The 25,772-nt window shown below is 38.5% G+C and overlaps 1 protein-coding gene across 3 annotated transcripts in view; it reads left to right on the top strand.

Annotated features, from left to right (window-relative positions):
• Positions 1-18,728, top strand: part of B4GALT2 (beta-1,4-galactosyltransferase 2) — a 297,187-nt gene extending 278,459 nt beyond the window's left edge. For all 3 annotated transcript variants that reach the window (XM_053693401.1, XM_053693403.1, XM_053693402.1), the window contains one exon: positions 14,783-18,728. In XM_053693401.1, coding sequence (XP_053549376.1) covers positions 14,783-14,933 — 151 coding nt within the window. In that variant the 3' untranslated portion in view covers positions 14,934-18,728. The remainder of the gene's footprint in view (positions 1-14,782) is intronic.
• Positions 18,729-25,772: the final 7,044 nt, after the last annotated feature.

The following is a 25,772-nucleotide window of genomic DNA, read 5'->3' as shown; positions in this document are numbered from 1 at the left end:
ACAATCGGTGCGTTATTCTTAGTATGTTATAATGCATTACCCAAGTAAGGTGTGACGCTCGGTGCGTTATTCTTAGTATGTTATAATACATTACCCCAAGTAAGGTGTGACGCTCAGTGCATTATCCTCAGTATGTTATAATACATTACCCCAAGTAAGGTGTGACAATCGGTGCATTATTCTTAGTATGTTATAATGCATTACCCAAGTAAGGTGTGACAATCGGTGCGTTGTTCTTGGTATGTTATAATGCATTACCCAAGTAAGGTGTGACAATCGATGCGTTATTCTTAGTATGTTATAATGCATTACCCAAATAAGGTGTGACGCTCGGTGCGTTATCCTCAGTATGTTATAATGCATTACTCGAGTAAGGTGTGACGCTCGGTGCGTTATTCTTAGTATGTTTTAATACATTACCCAAGTAAGCTGTGATGCTTGGTGCGTTATTCTCAGTATGTTATAATGCATTACCCCAAGTAAGGTGTGACGCTCGGTGCGTTATTCTTAGTATGTTATAATACATTACCCCAAGTAAGGTGTGACGCTCGGTGCGTTATTCTTAGTATGTTATAATGCATTACCCAAGAAAGGTGTGACACTTAGTGCGTTATTCTCAGTATGTTATAATACATTACCCCAAGTAAGGTGTGACGCTCGGTGCGTTATTCTTAGTATGTTATAATACATTACCCCAAGTAAGGTGTGACGCTCGGTGCGTTATTCTTAGTATGTTATAATGCATTACCCAAGAAAGGTGTGACGCTTGGTGCGTTATTCTGAGTATGTTATAATACATTACCCCAAGTAAGGTGTGACGCTCGGTGCGTTATTCTTAGTATGTTATAATGCATTACCCCAAGTAAGGTGTGACGCTCGGTGCGTTATTCTTAGTATGTTATAATACATTACCCAAGTAAGGTGTGACGCTCGGTGCGTTATTCTCAGTATGTTATAATACATTACCCCAAGTAAGGTGTGACGCTCGGTGCGTTATTCTTAGTATGTTATAATACATTACCCAAGAAAGGTGTGACGCTTGGTGCGTTATTCTCAGTATGTTATAATACATTACCCCAAGTAAGGTGTGACGCTCGGTGCGTTATTCTTAGTATGTTATAATGCATTACCCAAGAAAGGTGTGACGCTTGGTGCGTTATTCTCAGTATGTTATAATACATTACCCCAAGTAAGGTGTGACGCTCGGTGCGTTATTCTTAGTATGTTATAATACATTACCCCAAGTAAGGTGTGACGCTCGGTGCGTTATCCTCAGTATGTTATAATACATTACCCCAAGTAAGGTGTGACGCTCGGTGCGTTATTCTTAGTATGTTATAATGCATTACCCAAGAAAGGTGTGACGCTTGGTGCGTTATTCTCAGTATGTTATAATACATTACCCCAATTAAGGTGTGACGCTCGGTGCGTTATTCTTAGTATGTTATAATACATTACCCCAAGTAAGGTGTGACGCTCAGTGCATTATCCTCAGTATGTTATAATACATTACCCCAAGTAAGGTGTGACAATCGGTGCATTATTCTTAGTATGTTATAATGCATTACCCAAGTAAGGTGTGACAATCGGTGCGTTATTCTTAGTATGTTATAATGCATTACCCAAGTAAGGTGTGACGCTCGGTGCGTTATTCTTAGTATGTTATAATACATTACCCCAAGTAAGGTGTGACGCTCAGTGCATTATCCTCAGTATGTTATAATACATTACCCCAAGTAAGGTGTGACAATCGGTGCATTATTCTTAGTATGTTATAATGCATTACCCAAGTAAGGTGTGACAATCGGTGCGTTATTCTTAGTATGTTATAATGCATTACCCAAGTAAGGTGTGACAATCGGTGCGTTATTCTCAGTATGTTATAATACATTACCCCAAGTAAGGTGTGACGCTCGGTGCGTTATTCTTAGTATGTTATAATACATTACCCCAAGTAAGGTGTGACGCTCAGTGCATTATCCTCAGTATGTTATAATACATTACCCCAAGTAAGGTGTGACAATCGGTGCATTATTCTTAGTATGTTATAATGCATTACCCAAGTAAGGTGTGACAATCGGTGCGTTATTCTTAGTATGTTATAATGCATTACCCAAGTAAGGTGTGACAATCGGTGCGTTATTCTTAGTATGTTATAATGCATTACCCAAGTAAGGTGTGACGCTCGGTGCGTTATTCTTAGTATGTTATAATACATTACCCCAAGTAAGGTGTGTGACGCTCGGTGCGTTATTCTTAGTATGTTATAATGCATTACCTAAGTAAGGTGTGACGCTCGGTGCGTTATTCTTAGTATGTTATAATGCATTACCCAAGAAAGGTGTGACGCTCGGTGCATTATCCTCAGTATGTTATAATGCATTACCCAAGTAAGGTGTGACGCTCGGTGCGTTATTCTTAGTATGTTATAATGCATTACCCAAGTAAGGTGTGATAATCGGTGCGTTATTCTTAGTATGTTATAATGCATTACCCAAGAAAGGTGTGACGTTCGGTGCGTTATTCTTAGTATGTTATAATGCATTACCCAAGTAAGGTGTGACGCTCGGTGCGTTATTCTTAGTATGTTATAATGCATTACCTAAGTAAGGTGTGACGCTCGGTGCGTTATTCTTAGTATGTTATAATACATTACCCCAAGTAAGGTGTGACGCTTGGTGCGTTATTCTCAGTATGTTATAATATATTACCCCAAGTAAGGTGTGACGCTTGGTGCGTTATTTTTAGTATGTTATAATACATTACCCCAAGTAAGGTGTGACGCTCTGTGCATTATCCTCAGTATGTTATAATGCATTACTCGAGTAAGGTGCGACGCTCGGTGCGTTATCCTCAGTATGTTATAATGCATTACTCGAGTAAGGTGTGACGCTCGGTGCGTTATCCTCAGTATGTTATAATGCATTACCCCAAGTAAGGTGTGATGCTCGGTGCGTTATTCTTAGTATGTTTTAATACATTACCCAAGTAAGGTGTGATGCTTGGTGTGTTATTCTTAGTATGTTATAATGCATTACTCGAGTAAGGTGCGACGCTCGGTGCGTTATCCTCAGTATGTTATAATGCATTACCCCAAGTAAGGTGTGACGCTCGGTGCGTTATTCTTAGTATGTTATAATGCATTACCCAAGTAAGGTGTGACAATCGGTGCGTTATTCTTAGTATGTTATAATGCATTACCCAAGTAAGGTGTGACAATCGGTGCGTTATTCTCAGTATGTTATAATACATTACCCCAAGTAAGGTGTGACGCTCGGTGCGTTATTCTTAGTATGTTATAATACATTACCCCAAGTAAGGTGTGACGCTCAGTGCATTATCCTCAGTATGTTATAATACATTACCCCAAGTAAGGTGTGACAATCGGTGCGTTATTCTTAGTATGTTATAATGCATTACCCAAGTAAGGTGTGACAATCGGTGCATTATTCTTAGTATGTTATAATACATTACCCCAAGTAAGGTGTGACGCTCAGTGCATTATCCTCAGTATGTTATAATACATTACCCCAAGTAAGGTGTGACAATCGGTGCGTTATTCTTAGTATGTTATAATGCATTACCCAAGTAAGGTGTGACAATCGGTGCGTTATTCTTAGTATGTTATAATGCATTACCCAAGTAAGGTGTGACGCTCGGTGCGTTATTCTTAGTATGTTATAATGCATTACCCAAGAAAGGTGTGACGCTCGGTGCATTATCCTCAGTATGTTATAATACATTACCCCAAGTAAGGTGTGACGCTCGGTGCGTTATTCTTAGTATGTTATAATGCATTACCCAAGAAAGGTGTGACGTTCGGTGCGTTATTCTTAGTATGTTATAATGCATTACCCAAGTAAGGTGTGACGCTCGGTGCGTTATTCTTAGTATGTTATAATGCATTACCTAAGTAAGGTGTGACGCTCGGTGCGTTATTTTTAGTATGTTATAATACATTACCCCAAGTAAGGTGTGACGCTTGGTGCGTTATTCTCAGTATGTTATAATATATTACCCCAAGTAAGGTGTGACGCTTGGTGCGTTATTTTTAGTATGTTATAATACATTACCCCAAGTAAGGTGTGACGCTCTGTGCATTATCCTCAGTATGTTATAATGCATTACTCGAGTAAGGTGCGACGCTCGGTGCGTTATCCTCAGTATGTTATAATGCATTACTCGAGTAAGGTGCGACGCTCGGTGCGTTATCCTCAGTATGTTATAATGCATTACCCAAGTAAGGTGTGACGCTCGGTGCGTTATCCTCAGTATGTTATAATGCATTACCCCAAGTAAGGTGTGACGCTCGGTGCGTTATCCTCAGTATGTTATAATGCATTACCCCAAGTAAGGTGTGACGCTTGGTGCATTATTCTTAGTATGTTATAATACATTACCCCAAGTAAGGTGTGACGCTCGGTGCGTTATTCTTAGTATGTTTTAATACATTACCCAAGTAAGGTGTGATGCTTGGTGCGTTATTCTCAGTATGTTTTAATACATTACCCAAGAAAGGTGTGACGCTCGGTGCGTTATTCTTAGTATGTTATAATGCATTACTCGAGTAAGGTGCGACGCTCGGTGCGTTATCCTCAGTATGTTATAATGCATTACCCCAAGTAAGGTGTGACGCTCGGTGCGTTATTCTCAGTATGTTATAATGCATTACCCAAGTAAGGTGTGACGCTCGGTGCGTTATTCTTAGTATGTTATAATACATTACCCCAAGTAAGGTGTGATGCTTGGTGCATTATTCTTAGTATGTTATAATACATTACCCCAAGTAAGGTGTGACGCTCGGTGCGTTATTCTTAGTATGTTATAATGCATTACCTAAGTAAGGTGTGACGCTCGGTGCGTTATTCTTAGTATGTTATAATGCATTACCCAAGAAAGGTGTGACGCTTGGTGCGTTATTCTCAGTATGTTATAATACATTACCCCAAGTAAGGTGTGACGCTCGGTGCGTTATTCTTAGTATGTTATAATACATTACCCCAAGTAAGGTGTGACGCTCGGTGCGTTATTCTTAGTATGTTATAATGCATTACCTAAGTAAGGTGTGACGCTCGGTGCGTTATTCTTAGTATGTTATAATGCATTACCTAAGTAAGTTGTGACGCTTGGGGTGTTATCCTCAGTATGTTATAATGTATTACTCAAGTAAGGTGTGACGCTCGGTGCATTATCCTCAGTATGTTATAATACATTACCCAAGTAAGGTGTGACGCTCGGTGCGTTATTCTCAGTATGTTATAATACATTACCCAAGTAAGGTGTGACAATCGGTGCGTTATTCTTAGTATGTTATAATGCATTACCCAAGTAAGGTGTGACGCTCGGTGCGTTATTCTCAGTATGTTATAATACATTACCCAAGTAAGGTGTGACAATCGGTGCGTTATTCTTAGTATGTTATAATGCATTACCCAAGTAAGGTGTGACGCTCGGTGCGTTATTCTTAGTATGTTATAATGCATTACCCAAGTAAGGTGTGACAATCGGTGCGTTATTCTTAGTATGTTATAATGCATTACCCAAGTAAGGTGTGACAATCGGTGCGTTATTCTCAGTATGTTATAATACATTACCCCAAGTAAGGTGTGACGCTCGGTGCGTTATTCTTAGTATGTTATAATATATTACCCAAGTAAGGTGTGACAATCGGTGCATTATTCTTAGTATGTTATAATACATTACCCCAAGTAAGGTGTGACGCTCAGTGCATTATCCTCAGTATGTTATAATACATTACCCCAAGTAAGGTGTGACAATCGGTGCGTTATTCTTAGTATGTTATAATGCATTACCCAAGTAAGGTGTGACAATCGGTGCGTTATTCTTAGTATGTTATAATGCATTACCCAAGTAAGGTGTGACGCTCGGTGCGTTATTCTTAGTATGTTATAATACATTACCCCAAGTAAGGTGTGTGACGATCGGTGCGTTATTCTTAGTATGTTATAATGCATTACCCAAGAAAGGTGTGACGCTCGGTGCGTTATTCTTAGTATGTTATAATGCATTACCCAAGAAAGGTGTGACGCTCGGTGCATTATCCTCAGTATGTTATAATACATTACCCCAAGTAAGGTGTGACGCTCGGTGCGTTATTCTTAGTATGTTATAATGCATTACCCAAGAAAGGTGTGACGTTCGGTGCGTTATTCTTAGTATGTTATAATGCATTACCCAAGTAAGGTGTGACGCTCGGTGCGTTATTCTTAGTATGTTATAATGCATTACCTAAGTAAGGTGTGACGCTCGGTGCGTTATTTTTAGTATGTTATAATACATTACCCCAAGTAAGGTGTGACGCTTGGTGCGTTATTCTCAGTATGTTATAATATATTACCCCAAGTAAGGTGTGACGCTTGGTGCGTTATTTTTAGTATGTTATAATACATTACCCCAAGTAAGGTGTGACGCTCTGTGCATTATCCTCAGTATGTTATAATGCATTACTCGAGTAAGGTGCGACGCTCGGTGCGTTATCCTCAGTATGTTATAATGCATTACTCGAGTAAGGTGCGACGCTCGGTGCGTTATCCTCAGTATGTTATAATGCATTACCCAAGTAAGGTGTGACGCTCGGTGCGTTATCCTCAGTATGTTATAATGCATTACCCCAAGTAAGGTGTGACGCTCGGTGCGTTATTCTCAGTATGTTATAATACATTACCCCAAGTAAGGTGTGACGCTCGGTGCGTTATCCTCAGTATGTTATAATGCATTACCCCAAGTAAGGTGTGACGCTTGGTGCATTATTCTTAGTATGTTATAATACATTACCCCAAGTAAGGTGTGACGCTCGGTGCGTTATTCTTAGTATGTTTTAATACATTACCCAAGTAAGGTGTGATGCTTGGTGCGTTATTCTCAGTATGTTTTAATACATTACCCCAAGTAAGGTGTGACGCTCGGTGCGTTATTCTTAGTATGTTATAATGCATTACCCCAAGTAAGGTGTGACGCTCGGTGCGTTATTCTTAGTATGTTATAATGCATTACCCCAAGTAAGGTGTGACGCTCAGTGCGTTATTCTCAGTATGTTATAATGCATTACCCAAGTAAGGTGTGACGCTCGGTGCGTTATTCTTAGTATGTTATAATACATTACCCCAAGTAAGGTGTGATGCTTGGTGCATTATTCTTAGTATGTTATAATACATTACCCCAAGTAAGGTGTGATGCTCGGTGCGTTATTCTTAGTATGTTATAATGCATTACCTAAGTAAGGTGTGACGCTCAGTGCGTTATTCTCAGTATGTTATAATGCATTACCCAAGTAAGGTGTGATGCTCGGTGCGTTATTCTTAGTATGTTATAATGCATTACCCAAGAAAGGTGTGACGCTTGGTGCGTTATTCTCAGTATGTTATAATACATTACCCCAAGTAAGGTGTGACGCTCGGTGCGTTATTCTTAGTATGTTATAATGCATTACCTAAGTAAGGTGTGACGCTCGGTGCGTTATTCTTAGTATGTTATAATGCATTACCTAAGTAAGTTGTGACGCTTGGGGTGTTATCCTCAGTATGTTATAATGCATTGCCTAAGTAAGGTGTGACACTTGGGGTGTTATCCTCAGTATGTTATAATGCATTACCCAAGTAAGGTGTGACGCTCGGTGCGTTTTTCTCAGTATGTTATAATACATTACCCCAAGTAAGGTGTGACGCTCGGTGCGTTATTCTCAGTATGTTATAATACATTACCCAAGTAAGGTGTGACGCTCGGTGCGTTATTCTTAGTATGTTATAATGCATTACCCAAGAAAGGTGTGACGCTTGGTGCGTTATTCTTAGTATGTTATAATACATTACCCCAAGTAAGGTGTGACGCTCGGTGCGTTATTCTCAGTATGTTATAATGCATTACCCAAGAAAGGTGTGACGCTTGGTGCGTTATTCTTAGTATGTTATAATACATTACCCCAAGTAAGGTGTGACGCTCGGTGCGTTATTCTTAGTATGTTATAATGCATTACCCAAGAAAGGTGTGACGATTGGTGCGTTATTCTTAGTATGTTATAATGCATTACCCCAAGTAAGGTGTGACGCTCGGTGCGTTATTCTTAGTATGTTATAATGCATTACCCCAAGTAAGGTGTGACGCTCGGTGCGTTATTCTTAGTATGTTATAATGCATTACCCCAAGTAAGGTGTGATGCTTGGTGCGTTATTCTTAGTATGTTATAATGCATTACCCCAAGTAAGGTGTGACGCTCGGTGCGTTATTCTTAGTATGTTATAATGCATTACCCAAGAAAGGTGTGACGCTCGGTGCGTTATTCTTAGTATGTTATAATGCATTACCCCAAGTAAGGTGTGACGCTCGGTGCGTTATTCTTAGTATGTTATAATGCATTACCTAAGTAAGGTGTGACGCTCGGTGCGTTATTCTTAGTATGTTATAATGCATTACCTAAGTAAGGTGTGACGCTCGGTGCGTTATTCTCAGTATGTTATAATACATTACCCCAAGTAAGGTGTGACGCTCGGTGCGTTATTCTCAGTATGTTATAATACATTACCCAAGTAAGGTGTGACGCTCGGTGCGTTATTCTTAGTATGTTATAATGCATTACCCAAGTAAGGTGTGACGCTCAGTGCGTTATTCTTAGTATGTTATAATGCATTACCCAAGTAAGGTGTGACGCTTGGTGCGTTATTCTTAGTATGTTATAATGCATTACCCAAGTAAGGTGTGACGCTCGGTGCGTTATTCTTAGTATGTTATAATGCATTACCCAAGTAAGGTGTGACGCTCAGTGCGTTATTCTTAGTATGTTATAATGCATTACCCAAGTAAGGTGTGACGCTCGGTGCGTTATTCTCAGTATGTTATAATACATTACCCCAAGTAAGGTGTGACGCTCGGTGCGTTATTCTTAGTATGTTATAATGCATTACCTAAGTAAGGTGTGACACTTGGGGTGTTATCCTCAGTATGTTATAATACATTACCCCAAGTAAGGTGTGACGCTCGGTGCGTTATTCTTAGTATGTTATAATACATTACCCCAAGTAAGGTGTGACGCTCGGTGCGTTATTCTTAGTATGTTATAATACATTACCCCAAGTAAGGTGTGACGCTCGGTGCGTTATTCTTAGTATGTTATAATGCATTACCCAAGAAAGGTGTGACGATTGGTGCGTTATTCTTAGTATGTTATAATGCATTACCCCAAGTAAGGTGTGACGCTCGGTGCGTTATTCTTAGTATGTTATAATGCATTACCCAAGAAAGGTGTGACGCTCGGTGCGTTATTCTTAGTATGTTATAATGCATTACCCCAAGTAAGGTGTGACGCTCGGTGCGTTATTCTTAGTATGTTATAATGCATTACCCAAGAAAGGTGTGACGCTCGGTGCGTTATTCTTAGTATGTTATAATGCATTACCCAAGTAAGGTGTGACGCTCAGTGCGTTATTCTCAGTATGTTATAATACATTACCCAAGTAAGGTGTGACGCTCGGTGCGTTATTCTTAGTATGTTATAATACATTACCCCAAGTAAGGTGTGACGCTCGGTGCGTTATTCTTAGTATGTTATAATGCATTACCCAAGTAAGGTGTGACGCTCGGTGCGTTATTCTTAGTATGTTATAATGCATTACCCAAGTAAGGTGTGACGCTCGGTGCGTTATTCTCAGTATGTTATAATACATTACCCCAAGTAAGGTGTGACGCTCGGTGCGTTATTCTTAGTATGTTATAATACATTACCCCAAGTAAGGTGTGACGCTCGGTGCGTTATTCTTAGTATGTTATAATGCATTACCCCAAGTAAGGTGTGACGCTCGGTGAGTTATTCTTAGTATGTTATAATACATTACCCCAAGTAAGGTGTGACACTCGGTGCATTATCCTCAGTATGTTATAATACATTACCCCAAGTAAGGTGTGACGCTCGGTGCGTTATTCTTAGTATGTTATAATACATTACCCCAAGTAAGGTGTGATGCTTGGTGCGTTATTCTCAGTATGTTATAATACATTACCCCAAGTAAGGTGTGACGCTCGGTGCGTTATTCTTAGTATGTTATAATGCATTACCTAAGTAAGGTGTGACGCTCGGTGCGTTATTCTTAGTATGTTATAATACATTACCCCAAGTAAGGTGTGACGCTCGGTGCGTTATTCTCAGTATGTTATAATACATTACCCCAAGTAAGGTGTGACGCTCGGTGCGTTATTCTCAGTATGTTATAATACATTACCCCAAGTAAGGTGTGACGCTCGGTGCGTTATTCTTAGTATGTTATAATGCATTACCCAAGAAAGGTGTGACGCTTGGTGCGTTATTCTCAGTATGTTATAATATATTACCCCAAGTAAGGTGTGACGCTCGGTGTGTTATTCTTAGTATGTTATAATGCATTACCCAAGAAAGGTGTGACGCTCGGTGCGTTATTCTCAGTATGTTATAATACATTACCCCAAGTAAGGTGTGACGCTCGGTGCGTTATTCTTAGTATGTTATAATGCATTACCCAAGAAAGGTGTGACGCTTGGTGCGTTATTCTCAGTATGTTATAATATATTACCCCAAGTAAGGTGTGACGCTCGGTGTGTTATTCTTAGTATGTTATAATGCATTACCCAAGAAAGGTGTGACGATTGGTGCGTTATTCTTAGTATGTTATAATGCATTACCCCAAGTAAGGTGTGACGCTTGGTGCGTTATCCTCAGTATGTTATAATACATTACCCTAGTAAGGTGTGACGCTTGGTGCGTTATTCTTAGTATGTTATAATGCATTACCCAAGAAAGGTGTGACGCTCGGTGCGTTATTCTTAGTATGTTATAATGCATTACCTAAGTAAGGTGTGACGCTCGGTGCGTTATTCTCAGTATGTTATAATGCATTACCCAAGTAAGGTGTGACGCTCGGTGCGTTATTCTTAGTATGTTATAATGCATTACCCAAGTAAGGTGTGACGCTCGGAGCGTTATTCTTAGTATGTTATAATGCATTACCCAAGTAAGGTGTGACGCTCAGTGCGTTATTCTTAGTATGTTATAATGCATTACCCAAGTAAGGTGTGACGCTCGGTGCGTTATTCTTAGTATGTTATAATGCATTACCCCAAGTAAGGTGTGACGCTCGGTGCGTTATTCTCAGTATGTTATAATACATTACCCAAGTAAGGTGTGACGCTCGGTGCGTTATTCTTAGTATGTTATAATGCATTACCCAAGTAAGGTGTGACGCTCAGTGCGTTATTCTTAGTATGTTATAATGCATTACCCAAGTAAGGTGTGACGCTCGGTGCGTTATTCTTAGTATGTTATAATGCATTACCCCAAGTAAGGTGTGACGCTCGGTGCGTTATTCTCAGTATGTTATAATACATTACCCAAGTAAGGTGTGACGCTCGGTGCGTTATTCTTAGTATGTTATAATGCATTACCCAAGTAAGGTGTGACGCTCGGAGCGTTATTCTTAGTATGTTATAATGCATTACCCCAAGTAAGGTGTGACGCTCGGTGCGTTATTCTCAGTATGTTATAATGTATTACCCCAAGTAAGGTGTGACGCTCGGTGCGTTATTCTCAGTATGTTATAATACATTACCCAAGTAAGGTGTGACGCTCGGAGCGTTATTCTTAGTATGTTATAATGCATTACCCAAGTAAGGTGTGACGCTCGGTGCGTTATTCTCAGTATGTTATAATACATTACCCCAAGTAAGGTGTGATGCTCGGTGCGTTATTCTTAGTATGTTATAATGCATTACCCAAGAAAGGTGTGACGCTCAGTGCGTTATTCTCAGTATGTTATAATACATTACCCAAGTAAGGTGTGACGCTCGGTGCGTTATTCTTAGTATGTTATAATACATTACCCCAAGTAAGGTGTGACGCTCGGTGCGTTATTCTTAGTATGTTATAATGCATTACCCAAGTAAGGTGTGACGCTCGGTGCGTTATTCTTAGTATGTTATAATGCATTACCTAAGTAAGGTGTGACGCTCGGTGCGTTATTCTCAGTATGTTATAATACATTACCCAAGTAAGGTGTGACGCTCGGTGCGTTATTCTTAGTATGTTATAATGCATTACCCCAAGTAAGGTGTGACGCTCAGTGCGTTATTCTCAGTATGTTATAATACATTACCCAAGTAAGGTGTGACGCTCGGTGCGTTATTCTTAGTATGTTATAATGCATTACCCCAAGTAAGGTGTGACGCTCAGTGCGTTATTCTCAGTATGTTATAATACATTACCCAAGTAAGGTGTGACGCTCGGTGCGTTATTCTTAGTATGTTATAATACATTACCCCAAGTAAGGTGTGACGCTCGGTGCGTTATTCTTAGTATGTTATAATGCATTACCCAAGTAAGGTGTGACGCTCGGTGCGTTATTCTTAGTATGTTATAATGCATTACCTAAGTAAGGTGTGACGCTCGGTGCGTTATTCTCAGTATGTTATAATACATTACCCAAGTAAGGTGTGACGCTCGGTGCGTTATTCTTAGTATGTTATAATGCATTACCCAAGTAAGGTGTGACGCTCGGAGCGTTATTCTTAGTATGTTATAATACATTACCCCAAGTAAGGTGTGACGCTCGGTGCGTTATTCTTAGTATGTTATAATGCATTACCTAAGTAAGGTGTGACGCTCGGTGCGTTATTCTCAGTATGTTATAATGCATTACCCAAGTAAGGTGTGACGCTCGGTGCGTTATTCTCAGTATGTTATAATACATTACCCCAAGTAAGGTGTGACGCTCAGTGCGTTATTCTTAGTATGTTATAATACATTACCCCAAGTAAGGTGTGACGCTCGGTGCATTATCCTCAGTATGTTATAATGCATTACCTAAGTAAGGTGTGACGCTCGGTGCATTATCCTCAGTATGTTATAATGCATTACCTAAGTAAGGTGTGACACTTGGGGTGTTATCCTCAGTATGTTATAATACATTACCCCAAGTAAGGTGTGACACTTGGGGTGTTATCCTCAGTATGTTATAATACATTACCCCAAGTAAGGTGTGACACTTGGGGTGTTATCCTTAGTATGTTATAATGCATTACCTAAGTAAGGTGTGACACTCGGTGCATTATCCTCAGTATGTTATAATACATTACCTAAGTAAGGTGTGACACTTGGGGTGTTATCCTCAGTATGTTATAATGTATTTCTCAAGTAAGGTGTGAAGTATATTTGTCTTTCTGGCGTGTTCACCGTTAGTCTGTCATTTATAAGTAAGCCAGTGGCACCATCTGCTGGGCAATGCCATCTTAACCACAGCACACATCTTTATAAATTGTGTGTTTAGTTAATACTCCATATTTTTGACAAAAAAGCTTTTTGTTTATTTCATCCCCTCTAATACAGGGGGTGTCAAACTCGCGTTATTTGCAAAGAATTGATTAGTGTTGCCAAAGAATATAACATTAAGAGACACTCAATGCAATTCACAAACGACAAACAAAGCAATGGCAAGTTATGTAGGTAGTCTGCGGCCCACGTGAGTTGCACTTGTATGGAAAATGGTCTGCTACTCAAATTAGTTTGACGCCCCTGCTCTAATAGCAAGAAAAAGTAACCACAAACGTGTAATTATTAGCCCTGGGAAATGGGTATCAATGATCCAAACTGCATGTAATGTGCAAGTAGCACTAAGCCATTCATCAGCTATGGGACTGCCTTTTATGTGCTGTTTTTAAAGCTTAAAAAATGACGTATTACACAATATACACAATGGATATACTTGGGCATTTTTAATGTGTTTTATGATTAATCTATAGCGTTGGTTTTCAAACCTGTCCTCAAGCCTCCCCAACAGGCCAGGTTTTTAGGATTACCTTGGATGAGAGCAGGTTTATAACCATGGTTACTAATCAGCTGATTGTTTCACCTGTGCTCTAGTTCAGATATCCTCACAATCTGGCCTGTTAGGGAGGTCTAAGGACAGGTTGAAAACCAGTAAACTATAGTACTGTGTTCAATTAAATACATTTGGGGAGTTGGAGCTATTTTAATGACATTTATTGAGGTGAAGTGCCTGGTGGCTGCGATGCTGCCTTCAGGAAATGAGACTATAGACAGCCGTGTGGCGGTGTGAGGTTGCAGACATAGGGCCAGATTACGAGTGCAGCGCAAATTTGTGCTTTCGCAAGCGCCATATTTGCGCTCCACTCAGTAATACCAGTGCATGTGGTATTACAAGTAAAGTGTTCACATTGCAGGGAAGCTTTGCGCTCACGACCGCGTGCTTCCATAGGCTCCAGTGGGAGCCTTGTTGTGATGCGGAAAGACACGGCACAGAACCTACCGCAGCACAGGGAGTAAGTCGTGCAGCGTTGGCCAGCATATTTAAAATATATATGTATATGTGTTTATATTTATGTGTTTATATGTGTATATACACATATTGACACAAATATATATGTATATAAGCAAAAACATATAAATTAACAGTGAACGCACAGTCCCCATAGACCGCAGACTTTTTTCTAACACCCCCACATCCTCTCACTTTAACCCCTTATAACTGCTTTGTGCAGATGGTCATATTTTTTATTTTTTTGTATAAACAAACTATAAACTTTATCTTGGAGGCAATTGGGGGACATTTTTTCCATTAATCTGATCTCTGAATTCAAGTGCAAAGTGCTACTGCGAGCTTGTAATGGTTGATTATTTAACGTGCGCCTGTAAATTTGCCCGTTTATAGCCACACGTTAAAATTGCACTCGACTTGTAATCTAGCCCATAGTGTATTATGTGCTTAATTTTCTTCCTGTTCTGTTTTAGGTTCACAAAGATCCAAAACACTAAGATGACGATGAGGAAGGACGGCATAAACACTCTGCACTACAACGTGGTCCAGGCCAGCAAATACCCCATGTACACAAACATCACAGTGGACATTGGAAGGCCCCCTCCGCGCCCAGCCAGGGGTTAGGGGGCCGCAATCTCATGCACTGGGTGCTTACTTTGTTTCAGGCTCCTCTGAAGACATTTGTCATGCTGGAAGTGATAATGTGCAGCCAGCTGCATTGGCCCCATCGGGGGTGCAACCCAAGGGGACACGCACAGGTTTATCTGCCGCTGACAGATGACATAAAGGAGCTACATAACCGTATCTGTCCGGCTGTAGAGCAGATGTACCAGGGAACAATCCGCATGCACAGAGGCCGGCTACACCTCAATATTTGTACGATTATTATGGTTTAAAATCATTATTTTGTTTTTCTTATAACTTGTTAAACATATAAAGGGTTTTTCTATTAAAAAAAAAAAAACACACAAAAAAACAACTCATCCTGGTGGCCACTTTGATGTCACTTCCGGTAAATAAGTTTAATATATCTGTGAGATGAGATTTGTCAGTTCTCCCAGCTCTGTGTCAGTTGCCAACGTAAGTGAATGATTTTAGCATGGCAGCTTCTAGCAGCGCAAATATGAATGGTTTACACACTATCAGGGCTGGCCTGCAGGGGGTACTGTTTATCAGGATCTAGCACATTACCCCATGTACTGCAGCAAATATATCACCCAGTAAACCTCACTGGTGTAAGAGAATGATTTTTTTGTTAAAGGAGCACTTCGGGGCGTCGGGGTGCGGGTGATTGCAGGCTGTTCCAGTGGAGGAAAGTTTTTTTCACTAAATCGAAATCCAAAAAGAAAGGGCTTGTCAGTGTACCTGGGTGTAATATATAGTGAGAATGAGCAGGTGTCTCACCTGTAGCCTTATGATATGCGCAGAACAACACCGCATTAGACGTTAACACCACCTACTGATGGGCACTGCTGTACGTTCTGCAAGTCTAGTGGGTATTATGTCTCTTTGAGGGCATGTCCGTTCTGTATTCCGTTATATGCTTTGGAAGTGTCTAATGACTGCTGCATGGAGAATCTTGCATTTTGTAGGCTGGAAGAAAGGGAAGGCCATATATATTTAACTTTTTGTGTGCCACAAACAGCAGACAGTGGGTTAAGCCTTACTAGTGCCCACGGTATTATGTGCAGACACCGTTCCCTGTCAGAAGAAACCTCAGTGTAAGAGGAATTCTCATTCCATGTGTACACATTGCAGTTCCGTTTAAAGGGACACTGAACCCAAATTTGTTCATTTGTAATTCAGAAAGAGCATGCAATTTTAAGCAACTTTCTAATTTACTCCTATTATCAATTTTTCTTCGTTCTCTTGCTATCATTATTTGAAAAAGAAGGCATCTAAGCTTTTTTTTGGTTTCAGTACTCTGGACAGCACTTTTTTATTGGTGGATGAATTTATCCACCAATCGGCAAGGACAACCCAGGTTGTTCACCAAAAATGGGCCGGCATCTAAACTAACATTCTTGCATTTCAAATAAAGATACCAAGATAATGAAGAAAATTTGACAATAGGAGTAAATTCGAAATTTGCTTAAAATGTCATGTTCAATCTGAATCACGAAATTAAATATTTGTGTACAGTGTCCCTTTAATTACTGTGTTTTCATTTACGAGAATAATTTATTGCTTGCCTTGTATGTCCCTAAAGCAGGCAACAGCCGGAAGCATTCCCAGTTAGTTGTAAAATTTAAGACTGGGAATTGCTGCTACTTTTTCACAATATATGTAGCAAGTGTCAGATGAAAAGCTGCATTTTGTTTTACATGAATTTACAAGGTGCTCAGACGTCTGCAATAAGATACAAGCGGTGAAACGTCTGCCTGGTGCAAAGGCTGAAGCATAAAATACAGTGCAGGGTGGCTAGTTAGGTGCCCGCAGGGACAGGGCATGAAACTGGATACTGAGGAACATCAGCCCATGTTAGCTCTGCCTGTATACGGGTCACAGAGTGTGAGAGGGCAGATACTGTAAAGGGATCTGTCACAGTGAAAGGTATTAGCACAACGGGGCAATTTACCAACCCCAGTATCGGCCCCAAGGCCTCTGTTTGACTTGCTGGAAACAAGAGTTAAGAAGCAGTGGTCTTAAAGGGACATTAAACCCAAAAAAATATTTCATGATTCAGATAGAGAATACAATTTTTAAAAAGTTTCCAATTTACTTCTATTATCAAATTTATTTCATTCTCATGTTATTCTTTTTTGAAGAGATACCTAAGTAGGTAGCGTGCACATGCCTGAAGCACTACATGACAGGAAATAGTGCTGCCATCTAGTGCTCCTGCTAATGTATAACATTGTTGCAAAACTGCTGCTATATAGTGCTGCAGACACGTGCACACTTTTGAGCTTACATTTCTGCTTTTCAAATAAGGATAACAAGAAAACTAAGAAAATATAAGTAAATTAAAAAGTTGTTTAAAATTTGATGTTCTATCTAAATCGTGAAAGAAAAAAATTGGGTTTTATGTCCCTTTAAGACCGCTGCTCCTTAACTCGTCCGCCGCCTCTGAGGCGGAGGACAGCAATCCGCTAGATCGCATACAATCAGGTTGATTGACACCCCCTGCTAGCAGCCGATTGGCCGCGAATCTGCAGATGGCGGCATTGCACAAGCAGTTCACCAGAACTGCTTGTGCAATGATAAATGCCAACAGCGTATGCTGTCGACATTTATCGATGTCTGGCGGATATGATCGCTACAGCAGATCATGTCCGCCAGACACATGATAAATCGGCCCCAATGTATCTACTATCAGAGATTCCCATTGACTGCACATGAGATTTGCTGTCTACTGTGCACAAAACTGTTTAACCCCTATCCTGGCTCCACAATAAAGTGAATCTGGCAACCTGTGCCCTCAGCCAAACCCATCCCACATGCAGGACTAAGGGCAGCAGGTCACTCATGCTTTGTCCTCTGGTCATGTGTCCACAGGAGCAGGGGCGGCCCCACAAAAGCTATTCTGTAAATGAAAGGAGTAACACAATTCTTCATGTGATTAGAATATACAGGATGGGAGCAGCAAATACTGAATCAATGAGATTTCAATAACTTCAGTTTAGTGTGCTGGGTTTTACTAAGACAACAAGATTTTAGCTGTAAAATGACTGCTATAAATGTAAAGCATATCTTAGAACAGCTGCCCAGGTGGGTGTGTCAGGTGCAGCCAATCACAGATTGCATCAGCAGAGTTTGGACTCCCAAGAAGAATCTATCCAATGTCCCCTAGTAGAGGAGCTAGTTAGCGGCTGACTTGTAGAAGTCAGTATGTTTCCTGTAATCAGTTGCTCACAACACTGCAACATCTACCATTTCACAAACTGCTTTAGTTTTAGCAATTTCATGACACATGTTTTGTGCGATGTTTTATTCTGTAATGTTCTCAATAAAACAATATAGCGTGAAGACATTTCACTGAGATGAATCCCTTTTCGGACCTGTGCAGGATGAGCTTCTAGAAAACCAGTTAACACTGCAGCTTTGGAAATCTTTTGGTAAAATATATTATTCTTCCACCAGTGTTGAAATCTCCTGTAGATGATATATCAGCAAGTCATACAGTTATAGCAGAATATACTGCATACCATCCTAGCACTGTCGCCACTGCTGCCAGAACATACTTGTAGGACACAAATTACTGCGCAGAGCCTCTTAGTGAAAGGGAGCCGCTGAGTGTTCCTGTTACCCTCTGGAATGTTTGGGGGGGAGCTGGGCAGGAAGTCAATCCATCCATTTTGGATGTGTCTGTTTGTTATATGTTTGTTTCTTTTCTATAACTGTGTAATGAAAGGTTTGACAATGAGCTATTGCAATCTCTGCCTTTACAGATTTCATAAAATAATTTACAAACTTGCAGTGTGATCTGTTTATTTGTGGGGTGCGGTGGGAGCGGAGCCTAGGTAGGAGGAACAAAACACAGGGGTCTAACAAGTGCCATAAGAAATAATCGTTATCTGGACAGTAGCCAATAGGAGTGTAACACCGTACATAGCTGAAACAGATCCGACATTAACAAATGTAATTACATCAGTTACAACTGACTGGTAGTGGTCATGTTTTAGGGAATCACTACATGTAAGATTAAAGGGAAACTGAACCCAAAATATTTCTTTTGTGATTCAGATAGAGCATGCAATTTTAAACAACTTTCTAATTTACTCCTATTATCAATTTTTCTTCGTTCTCTTGCTATCTTTATATGAAAAAGAAGGCATCTAAGCTTTTTTTCTTGGTTTAGAACTCTGGACAGCAGTTTTTGATTGGTGGATGAATTTATCCACCAATCAGCTAGTACAACCTAGGTTGTTCACCAAAAATGGGCCGGCATCTAAACTTACATTCTTGCATTTTAAATAAAGATACCAAGAGAATAAAGAACATTTGATAATAGGAGTAAATTAAAAAGTTGCTTAAAATTTCATGCTCTATCTGAATCACGAAAGCAAAAATTTGGGTTCAGTGTCCCTTTAAGGGTGTCTCAGGTTACAATGTACCCAGGCAAGAAGCGCTGTGTACAAAGCATCTGCAGGAACACACTTTCAAATTAGACTCTCTCCCGCTCATATTTATATTGTGTGATCCGCACTTTCAGTTTCAATTCAGCGCAAATCCGTAGTTAAAAATCCTTTATTATCACAATTCATCTTTAAAGCAGAAAAATCCATAAAATCAAAAGTCAGTCCAGCAAAATTCCATGGTTCTGGTCAGCACTGTGCGTGGTTCTGGTTCTTAGCTCTTGTTCACTGGCATGGTTAGTGCTCTGAGCAAACTGCGTTTTATAGATCTCATATTAATCAAAAGCACCTGAACAGTTGTTTCTTAAAGAAATCTGTACGATATGGTAAAATATGAAAATATAGATACATGGCTTTTATATACATATATATATATATATATATATATTATTGTTAGAATAACTCTATCTACTAAATCATATTTACATGTTATGTCTATAGTAATTATTTTGTTCTAACATTATCATATGAACATATCTAGTAAATCTGTATTTAAAGGGACATGAAACCCAATTTTTTTCTTTCATGATTTAGAAAGAGCATACAATTGTAAACAACTTTCTAATTTACTTCTATTATCTATTTTACTTCTCTCTCTTGATATTCTTTGCTGAAAAGCATATCTAGATATGCTTAGTAGCTGCTGATTGGTAGCTGCACATAGATGCCTCCTGTGATTGGTTCACCGTGTGCATTGCTATTTCTTCATTAAAGTATATCTAAAGAATGAAGCAAATTAGGTAATAGAAGTAAATTAGAATGTTGTTTAAAATTGTATTCTCTACTTTAATCATGAAAGAAAATGTTTGGGTATAGTGTCCCTTTAATAGAACAGATTAACATCCATAATGGAATTAAGTCCATATGGCTGTTTAGTCTGTTTACGCTGGCTGAGAAGCTGATCTCCCCCTCTTTTGTATCTGGGGACATGGTTTATGCCTTGTACTTTAAAGATTCATTTGAAATTTCCTATGTCCCTGAGATGATCAAGGACTCTATCTGTAAGGTATGTTTAGTCCGTCCAACATATTGTTTGTCACATCCCTGACTTGTTAGTAAGTATATGACATGTGTGGTATTATATGTAATGTTAAATCTAATATAGTATTCATGTCCTGCTGTAGTTAAGAAAAATGTATCTAGTTGTATATGATATGATGAGTCTTGCATATCCTCCCATTACATTTATTACAACCCACTCATTTAGGAAGCCAAGTTCTGCGGTAACATAGGCAGGGATAAGATGTTCCTCAAGGTTCTTACTTTCCTTGCAGACTTGTGAAATAATGGTGTTAATAATATGATGTCTCCCTTTAATATTGGAAGACAATTGCAAATGATGTTACATATTTTTGAGTAATCCTGACTAAAAGTTGTGATGAATGTGGGTTTGTTGATATTTCTTTGTTGGACTTTGTTCTTATATTGATATAAGTCCTTTCTTGACATTTGATTAACCTCTAGTTTGGTCTTGTCTTATAATGTGGTTTTATATCCTCAGGCTTGTAATCTTTGATATGTGGCATTTGCATGTTTTTCATATGTAATAATCTGTTTCTCTTTCATGATTTAGGTAGGACATACAATTTTAAACAACTTTCCAGTTTACTTCTATTAGCAAATTTGCTTAATTCTCTTGGTATCATTTGTTGAGGGAGCATCAATGCACTACTGGTTTCTAACTGAACACATAGGTGAGCCTATGACAATCGGTATATATATGCAGCCACCAATCAGCAGCTAGAACCTTGGTTCTTTGCTGCTTCTGAGCTTACCTGGATAAACCTTTCAGCAAAGGATAACAAGAGAAGGAAGCAAATTAAATTATAGAAGTATATTGGAAAGTTGTTCAAAAATTGTATGTTCTGTCTAAATCATAAATGTTTAATTATAACTTTACTTTCCCTTTAAGTTTAGTATGTATAAATTTTCCCTGATGTATGGATCGTAGTGTGTGTTTTGGATGGCACAAATTAAAGTACCATATAGTGTTACCTGCAGTGTTAACTATAATTAGATTTTAAAATGATATCTAAGAAATCAATGTGATAGAAAAATCCAGATCATTATTGCTAATGTATTCTTGGAACTGGAGTATGGAATGTTCATCCCCATCCCATATCAGCAATAAGTCATCAATGTACCTGTCATAATAAACAATGTGTTTCCTAAAAGTATTGGCACAATTCCCAGAATCCCATATAGAGATTTGCATAGGATGGTGCAAAGTTTGCACCCATAGCTGTGCCACATCTCTGGAGATCTTTACCTTTAAACATAAAACAAATGTGAGTGAGTAACTAGTCTACTGTTTGTTGAAGAAAGTGTATGGTGGAAAAATCATATAAAGAAGATGTGTTAAAAAAATATTCCATAACTTTCAACCCTTGTGCGTGAAGAATGGACCTGCACAGTGATGTAATATCTATGGTGATGAATCTTTATGTGTCCTTCCAAACAATGGATTCAATTTGATTAATCAAGGAAGTAGTATTTTATTTCTTCATTTAATGACCCAATGACTGCCACTATAGGGCGTCCTGGAGGATGTTGAAAATTCTTGTACATTTTGGGAAAATAGTGGAAAATAGTCATAGTGGGGTTTTTGGGCAATAAACACTCTGCCACCTTTTCTGTAATATTCCCCTCTAATTTAACCTGTTCCTCTATTTGACTCAGTATCAGCTAATAAAGATCAGTAGGGTCTGATTTGAGTGATTGATGCACCTCAGTATCTATAAGTTGCCTAATGGCTTCTGCCAAGTAATCCACCTTGTAAAGTATGACAACATTACCACCTTTGTCGGATTTCCTGATCACAATATTCTTATCATTCTTTAGATCTTGTAATTTTCCTGTGGGGTTAATTTGTGTCATCCAAAACATATGCTATGATCCATACATCGGGGGCAATTTATACGTACTTGGCTTCCTAAAAGAGTGGGTTGTAATGGGAGAATATGCAAGACTCATCATATCATGCAAAGAGATACATTTTTCATAACTACAACATGATATTAATACAATATTAGATTTAACATTACATATAATATCACCTATGTCATATACTTACTAACATGTCATGGATGTGACAAACAATATGTTGGAAAGACTAAACATGCCTTACAGATAGAGTCCTTGATCATCTCAGGGACATAAGAAATCCGGATAGTAATACTCCCATAGCTAGACATTTTAGTCATGAACATAATTCAAATTATTCTTTATTTAAAGTACAAGGCATAGATCATGTCCCCAGATACCAGAGGGGGAGATCAGCTTCTCAACCAGCGTGAGGTTCTCTGGATATTTAAAGGGACACTGAACCCAAATTTTTTCTTTTGTGATTCAGATAGAGCATGCCATTTTAAGCAACTTTCTAATTTACTCCTATTATAAATTTTTCTTCGTTCTCTTGTTATCTTTATTTGAAAAGAAGGCATCTAAGCTTTTTTTTTCTTGGTTCAGAACTGTGGACAGCTCTTTTTTATTGGTGGATGAATTTATCCACCAATCAGCAAAGACAACCCAGGTTGTTCACCAAAAATGGGCCGGCATCTAAACTTAAATTCTTGCATTTCAAATAAAGATACCAAGAGAATAAAGAAAATTTGATAATAGGAGTAAATTATAAAGTTGCTTAAAATTTAATGCTCTATCTGAATCACGAAAGAAAAAATTTGGGTTCAGTGTCCCTTTAAATTACAGACTAAACATCCATATGGTCTTAAAGGGACACTGTACCCAAAATTTTTATTTTGTAATTCAGAAAGAACATGCAATTTTAAGCAACTTTCTAATTTACTCCTATTATCAATTTTTCTTCGTTCTCTTGCTATCTTTATTTGAAAAAGAAGGCATCTAAGCTTGTTTTGGGTTTAGTACTCTGGACAGCACTTTTTTATTGGTGAATGAATTTTTCCACCAATCAGCAAGGACAACCCAGGTTGTTCACCAAAAATGGGCCGGCATCTAAACTTACATTTTTGCATTTCAAATAAAGATACCAAGAGAATGAAGAAAATGTGATAAAAGGAGTAAATTAGAAAGTTGCTTAAAATGTCATGCTCAATCTGAATTACGAAAGAAAATATTTGGGTACAGTGTCCCTTTAATTCCATTATGGATGTTAATCTGTTCTATTAAATACAGATTTACTAGATTTGCTAATATGATAATGTTAGAACAAGAATTATGGTAACAATCAAATACAATTTTATTATTATTATTTTTTGTACCCCATGCTGTTCATATACCTTAAAAATATTTTTGTATATAAAAGTCATGTATGTATATTTTCATATTTCACCAAATTATACAGATTTCTTTAAGAAACACCTGTTCAGGTGCATTTAGTTAAAGGGATATTGAACCCAATTTTTTTCTTTCAACATTCAGACAGAGCATGTAATTTTAAGCAACTTTCCAATTTACTCCTATTATCAATTTTTCTTCGTTCTCTTGGTATCTTTATTTGAAAAAGCAGGAATATAAGCTTACGAGCCGGTCCATTTTTGGTTCAGCACCCTTGATAGTGCTTGCTGATTGGTGGCTGCATTTAGCCACCAATCAGCAAGCACTACATGGGTGCTGAACCAAAGATGGGCCAGCTTGTAAGCTTACATTCCTGCTTTTTCAAATAAAAATACCAAGAAAACAAAGAAAAAAATGATAATAGGAGTAAATTACAGACTTGCTTAAAACTGCATGCTCTGTTTGAATCGTGAAAGACATTTTTTTGGTTCAGTATCCCTTTAATATGAGATCTATAAAAAGCAGTCTGGTCAGAGCACTAACCATGCCAGTGAACAAGAGCTGAAACAGGTTTGGCGCACAGTGCTGATCGGAACCATGGACTTTTGCTGGAATAACCTTTGATTTTATGGCTTTTTCTGCTTTTAAAGATGAATCGTGATAATAAAGAATTTCCTACTATACTAGGGATTTGTGCTGAGTTGAGACTGGAAGTGCGGATCACACAGTTTACATATGATTGTTTTGACTGCTACAACACAGGTAGTTATCTCAGCACCTTGTCCCATAAAAACAGCTGCATGAATAAGTGCTTTGCGGAAGAATGTGGAGAACCGTACAGTTTTAGTTCTCTGGAATTGTATCCTCACTCACACTGGGAGGTGGATTTGTTCTTACTGTCTCTTGATTACATAGCTTTTCTATAGCCAATACTTCAGTGTTTACATTTTCTGTATACATTGCAATATCAATAGGAAAAAGCAGCCATCTCATATGACACTGGTAAATAAGCTTTTTGTACATCATTTAATACACCCCACCTGGTAAAATGGCTACTTGGAACATTAACAGTACATTGTAAGAAACAGATTTGCATTGTCTGGGTGTATTTTGTTGTCTAGGCTTTTCTTAAAGGGACATGAAACCCAATTTTTTTTATTTCATGATTCAAAAAGAGCATGCAATTTTAAACAACTTTCCAATTTACTTCTATTATTTAATTTGCTTCCTTCTCTTGTTATCCTTTTTTAAAAGGTTTATCTAGGTAAGCTCAGGAGCAGCAAAGTACCTAGGTTCTAGCTGCTGATTGGTGGCTGCATATATATATAGTCATTGGCTCACCCGTGTGTTCAATTAGAAACCAATAGTGCACTGCTGCTGCTTCAACAAATGATACCAAGAGAATGAAGCAAATTTGATAATAAAAGTAAACTGGAAAGTTGTATAAAATTGTATGTTCTACCTAAATCATGAAATATTTTTTTGTGTTTCATGTCCCTTTAAGAACGAATCTTTTAATTGAACATGAACTGCACCAAGACTGAAATACAATATCATCTTTGGTAGTAAAATTCCTTTACACAGTATCACAAAAAAATTCAAAGGTTTTTAAAAAGGAATAATTTTATACCCTGTATTACAACGTGATCTGACACATGATTGAAGGAACATGCAACACAAAAAAAAAATTCAAGATTTGTATAGATCATATAATTTTTAATTTACATTACAAATTACTTCTATCTAATTTGCTTCATTTTGTTTGTGTCCTCTGTTACAAAGCATACCTAGGTATACTCCGAAACAGCAACTAGGCTCTAGCTGCTGATTGGTGGCAGCATATATAATCCTCTTGTGATTGGCTCACCTGTGTTCCGCTAGCTCCCAGTAGAGCGTTGCTACTCCTTAAACAAAGGATATCAAGAGAATGAATCTAATGTTATAATGGAAATAAATTGGATTATTGTTAATAAATGTTTGTGTTTAATGGCCCTTTAACAAGTGTGTAACCTCCCTCCCATGTTAGTTCAGTTTTTATTTATTTGGAGTTTAAGTGCTGCACTGAAGCTTTTCTCCATCCGAAATGCATGCTCAAGACCAAATCTTAAGTTGTTGGCAAACACAGGGCCCT

This window comes from Bombina bombina, chromosome 10 (assembly GCF_027579735.1).
Source record: "Bombina bombina isolate aBomBom1 chromosome 10, aBomBom1.pri, whole genome shotgun sequence".
Lineage (NCBI taxonomy): Eukaryota > Metazoa > Chordata > Amphibia > Anura > Bombinatoridae > Bombina > Bombina bombina.
Note: the sequence above shows the minus strand (reverse complement) of the source record. Positions and strands in the feature narration are given on the sequence as shown.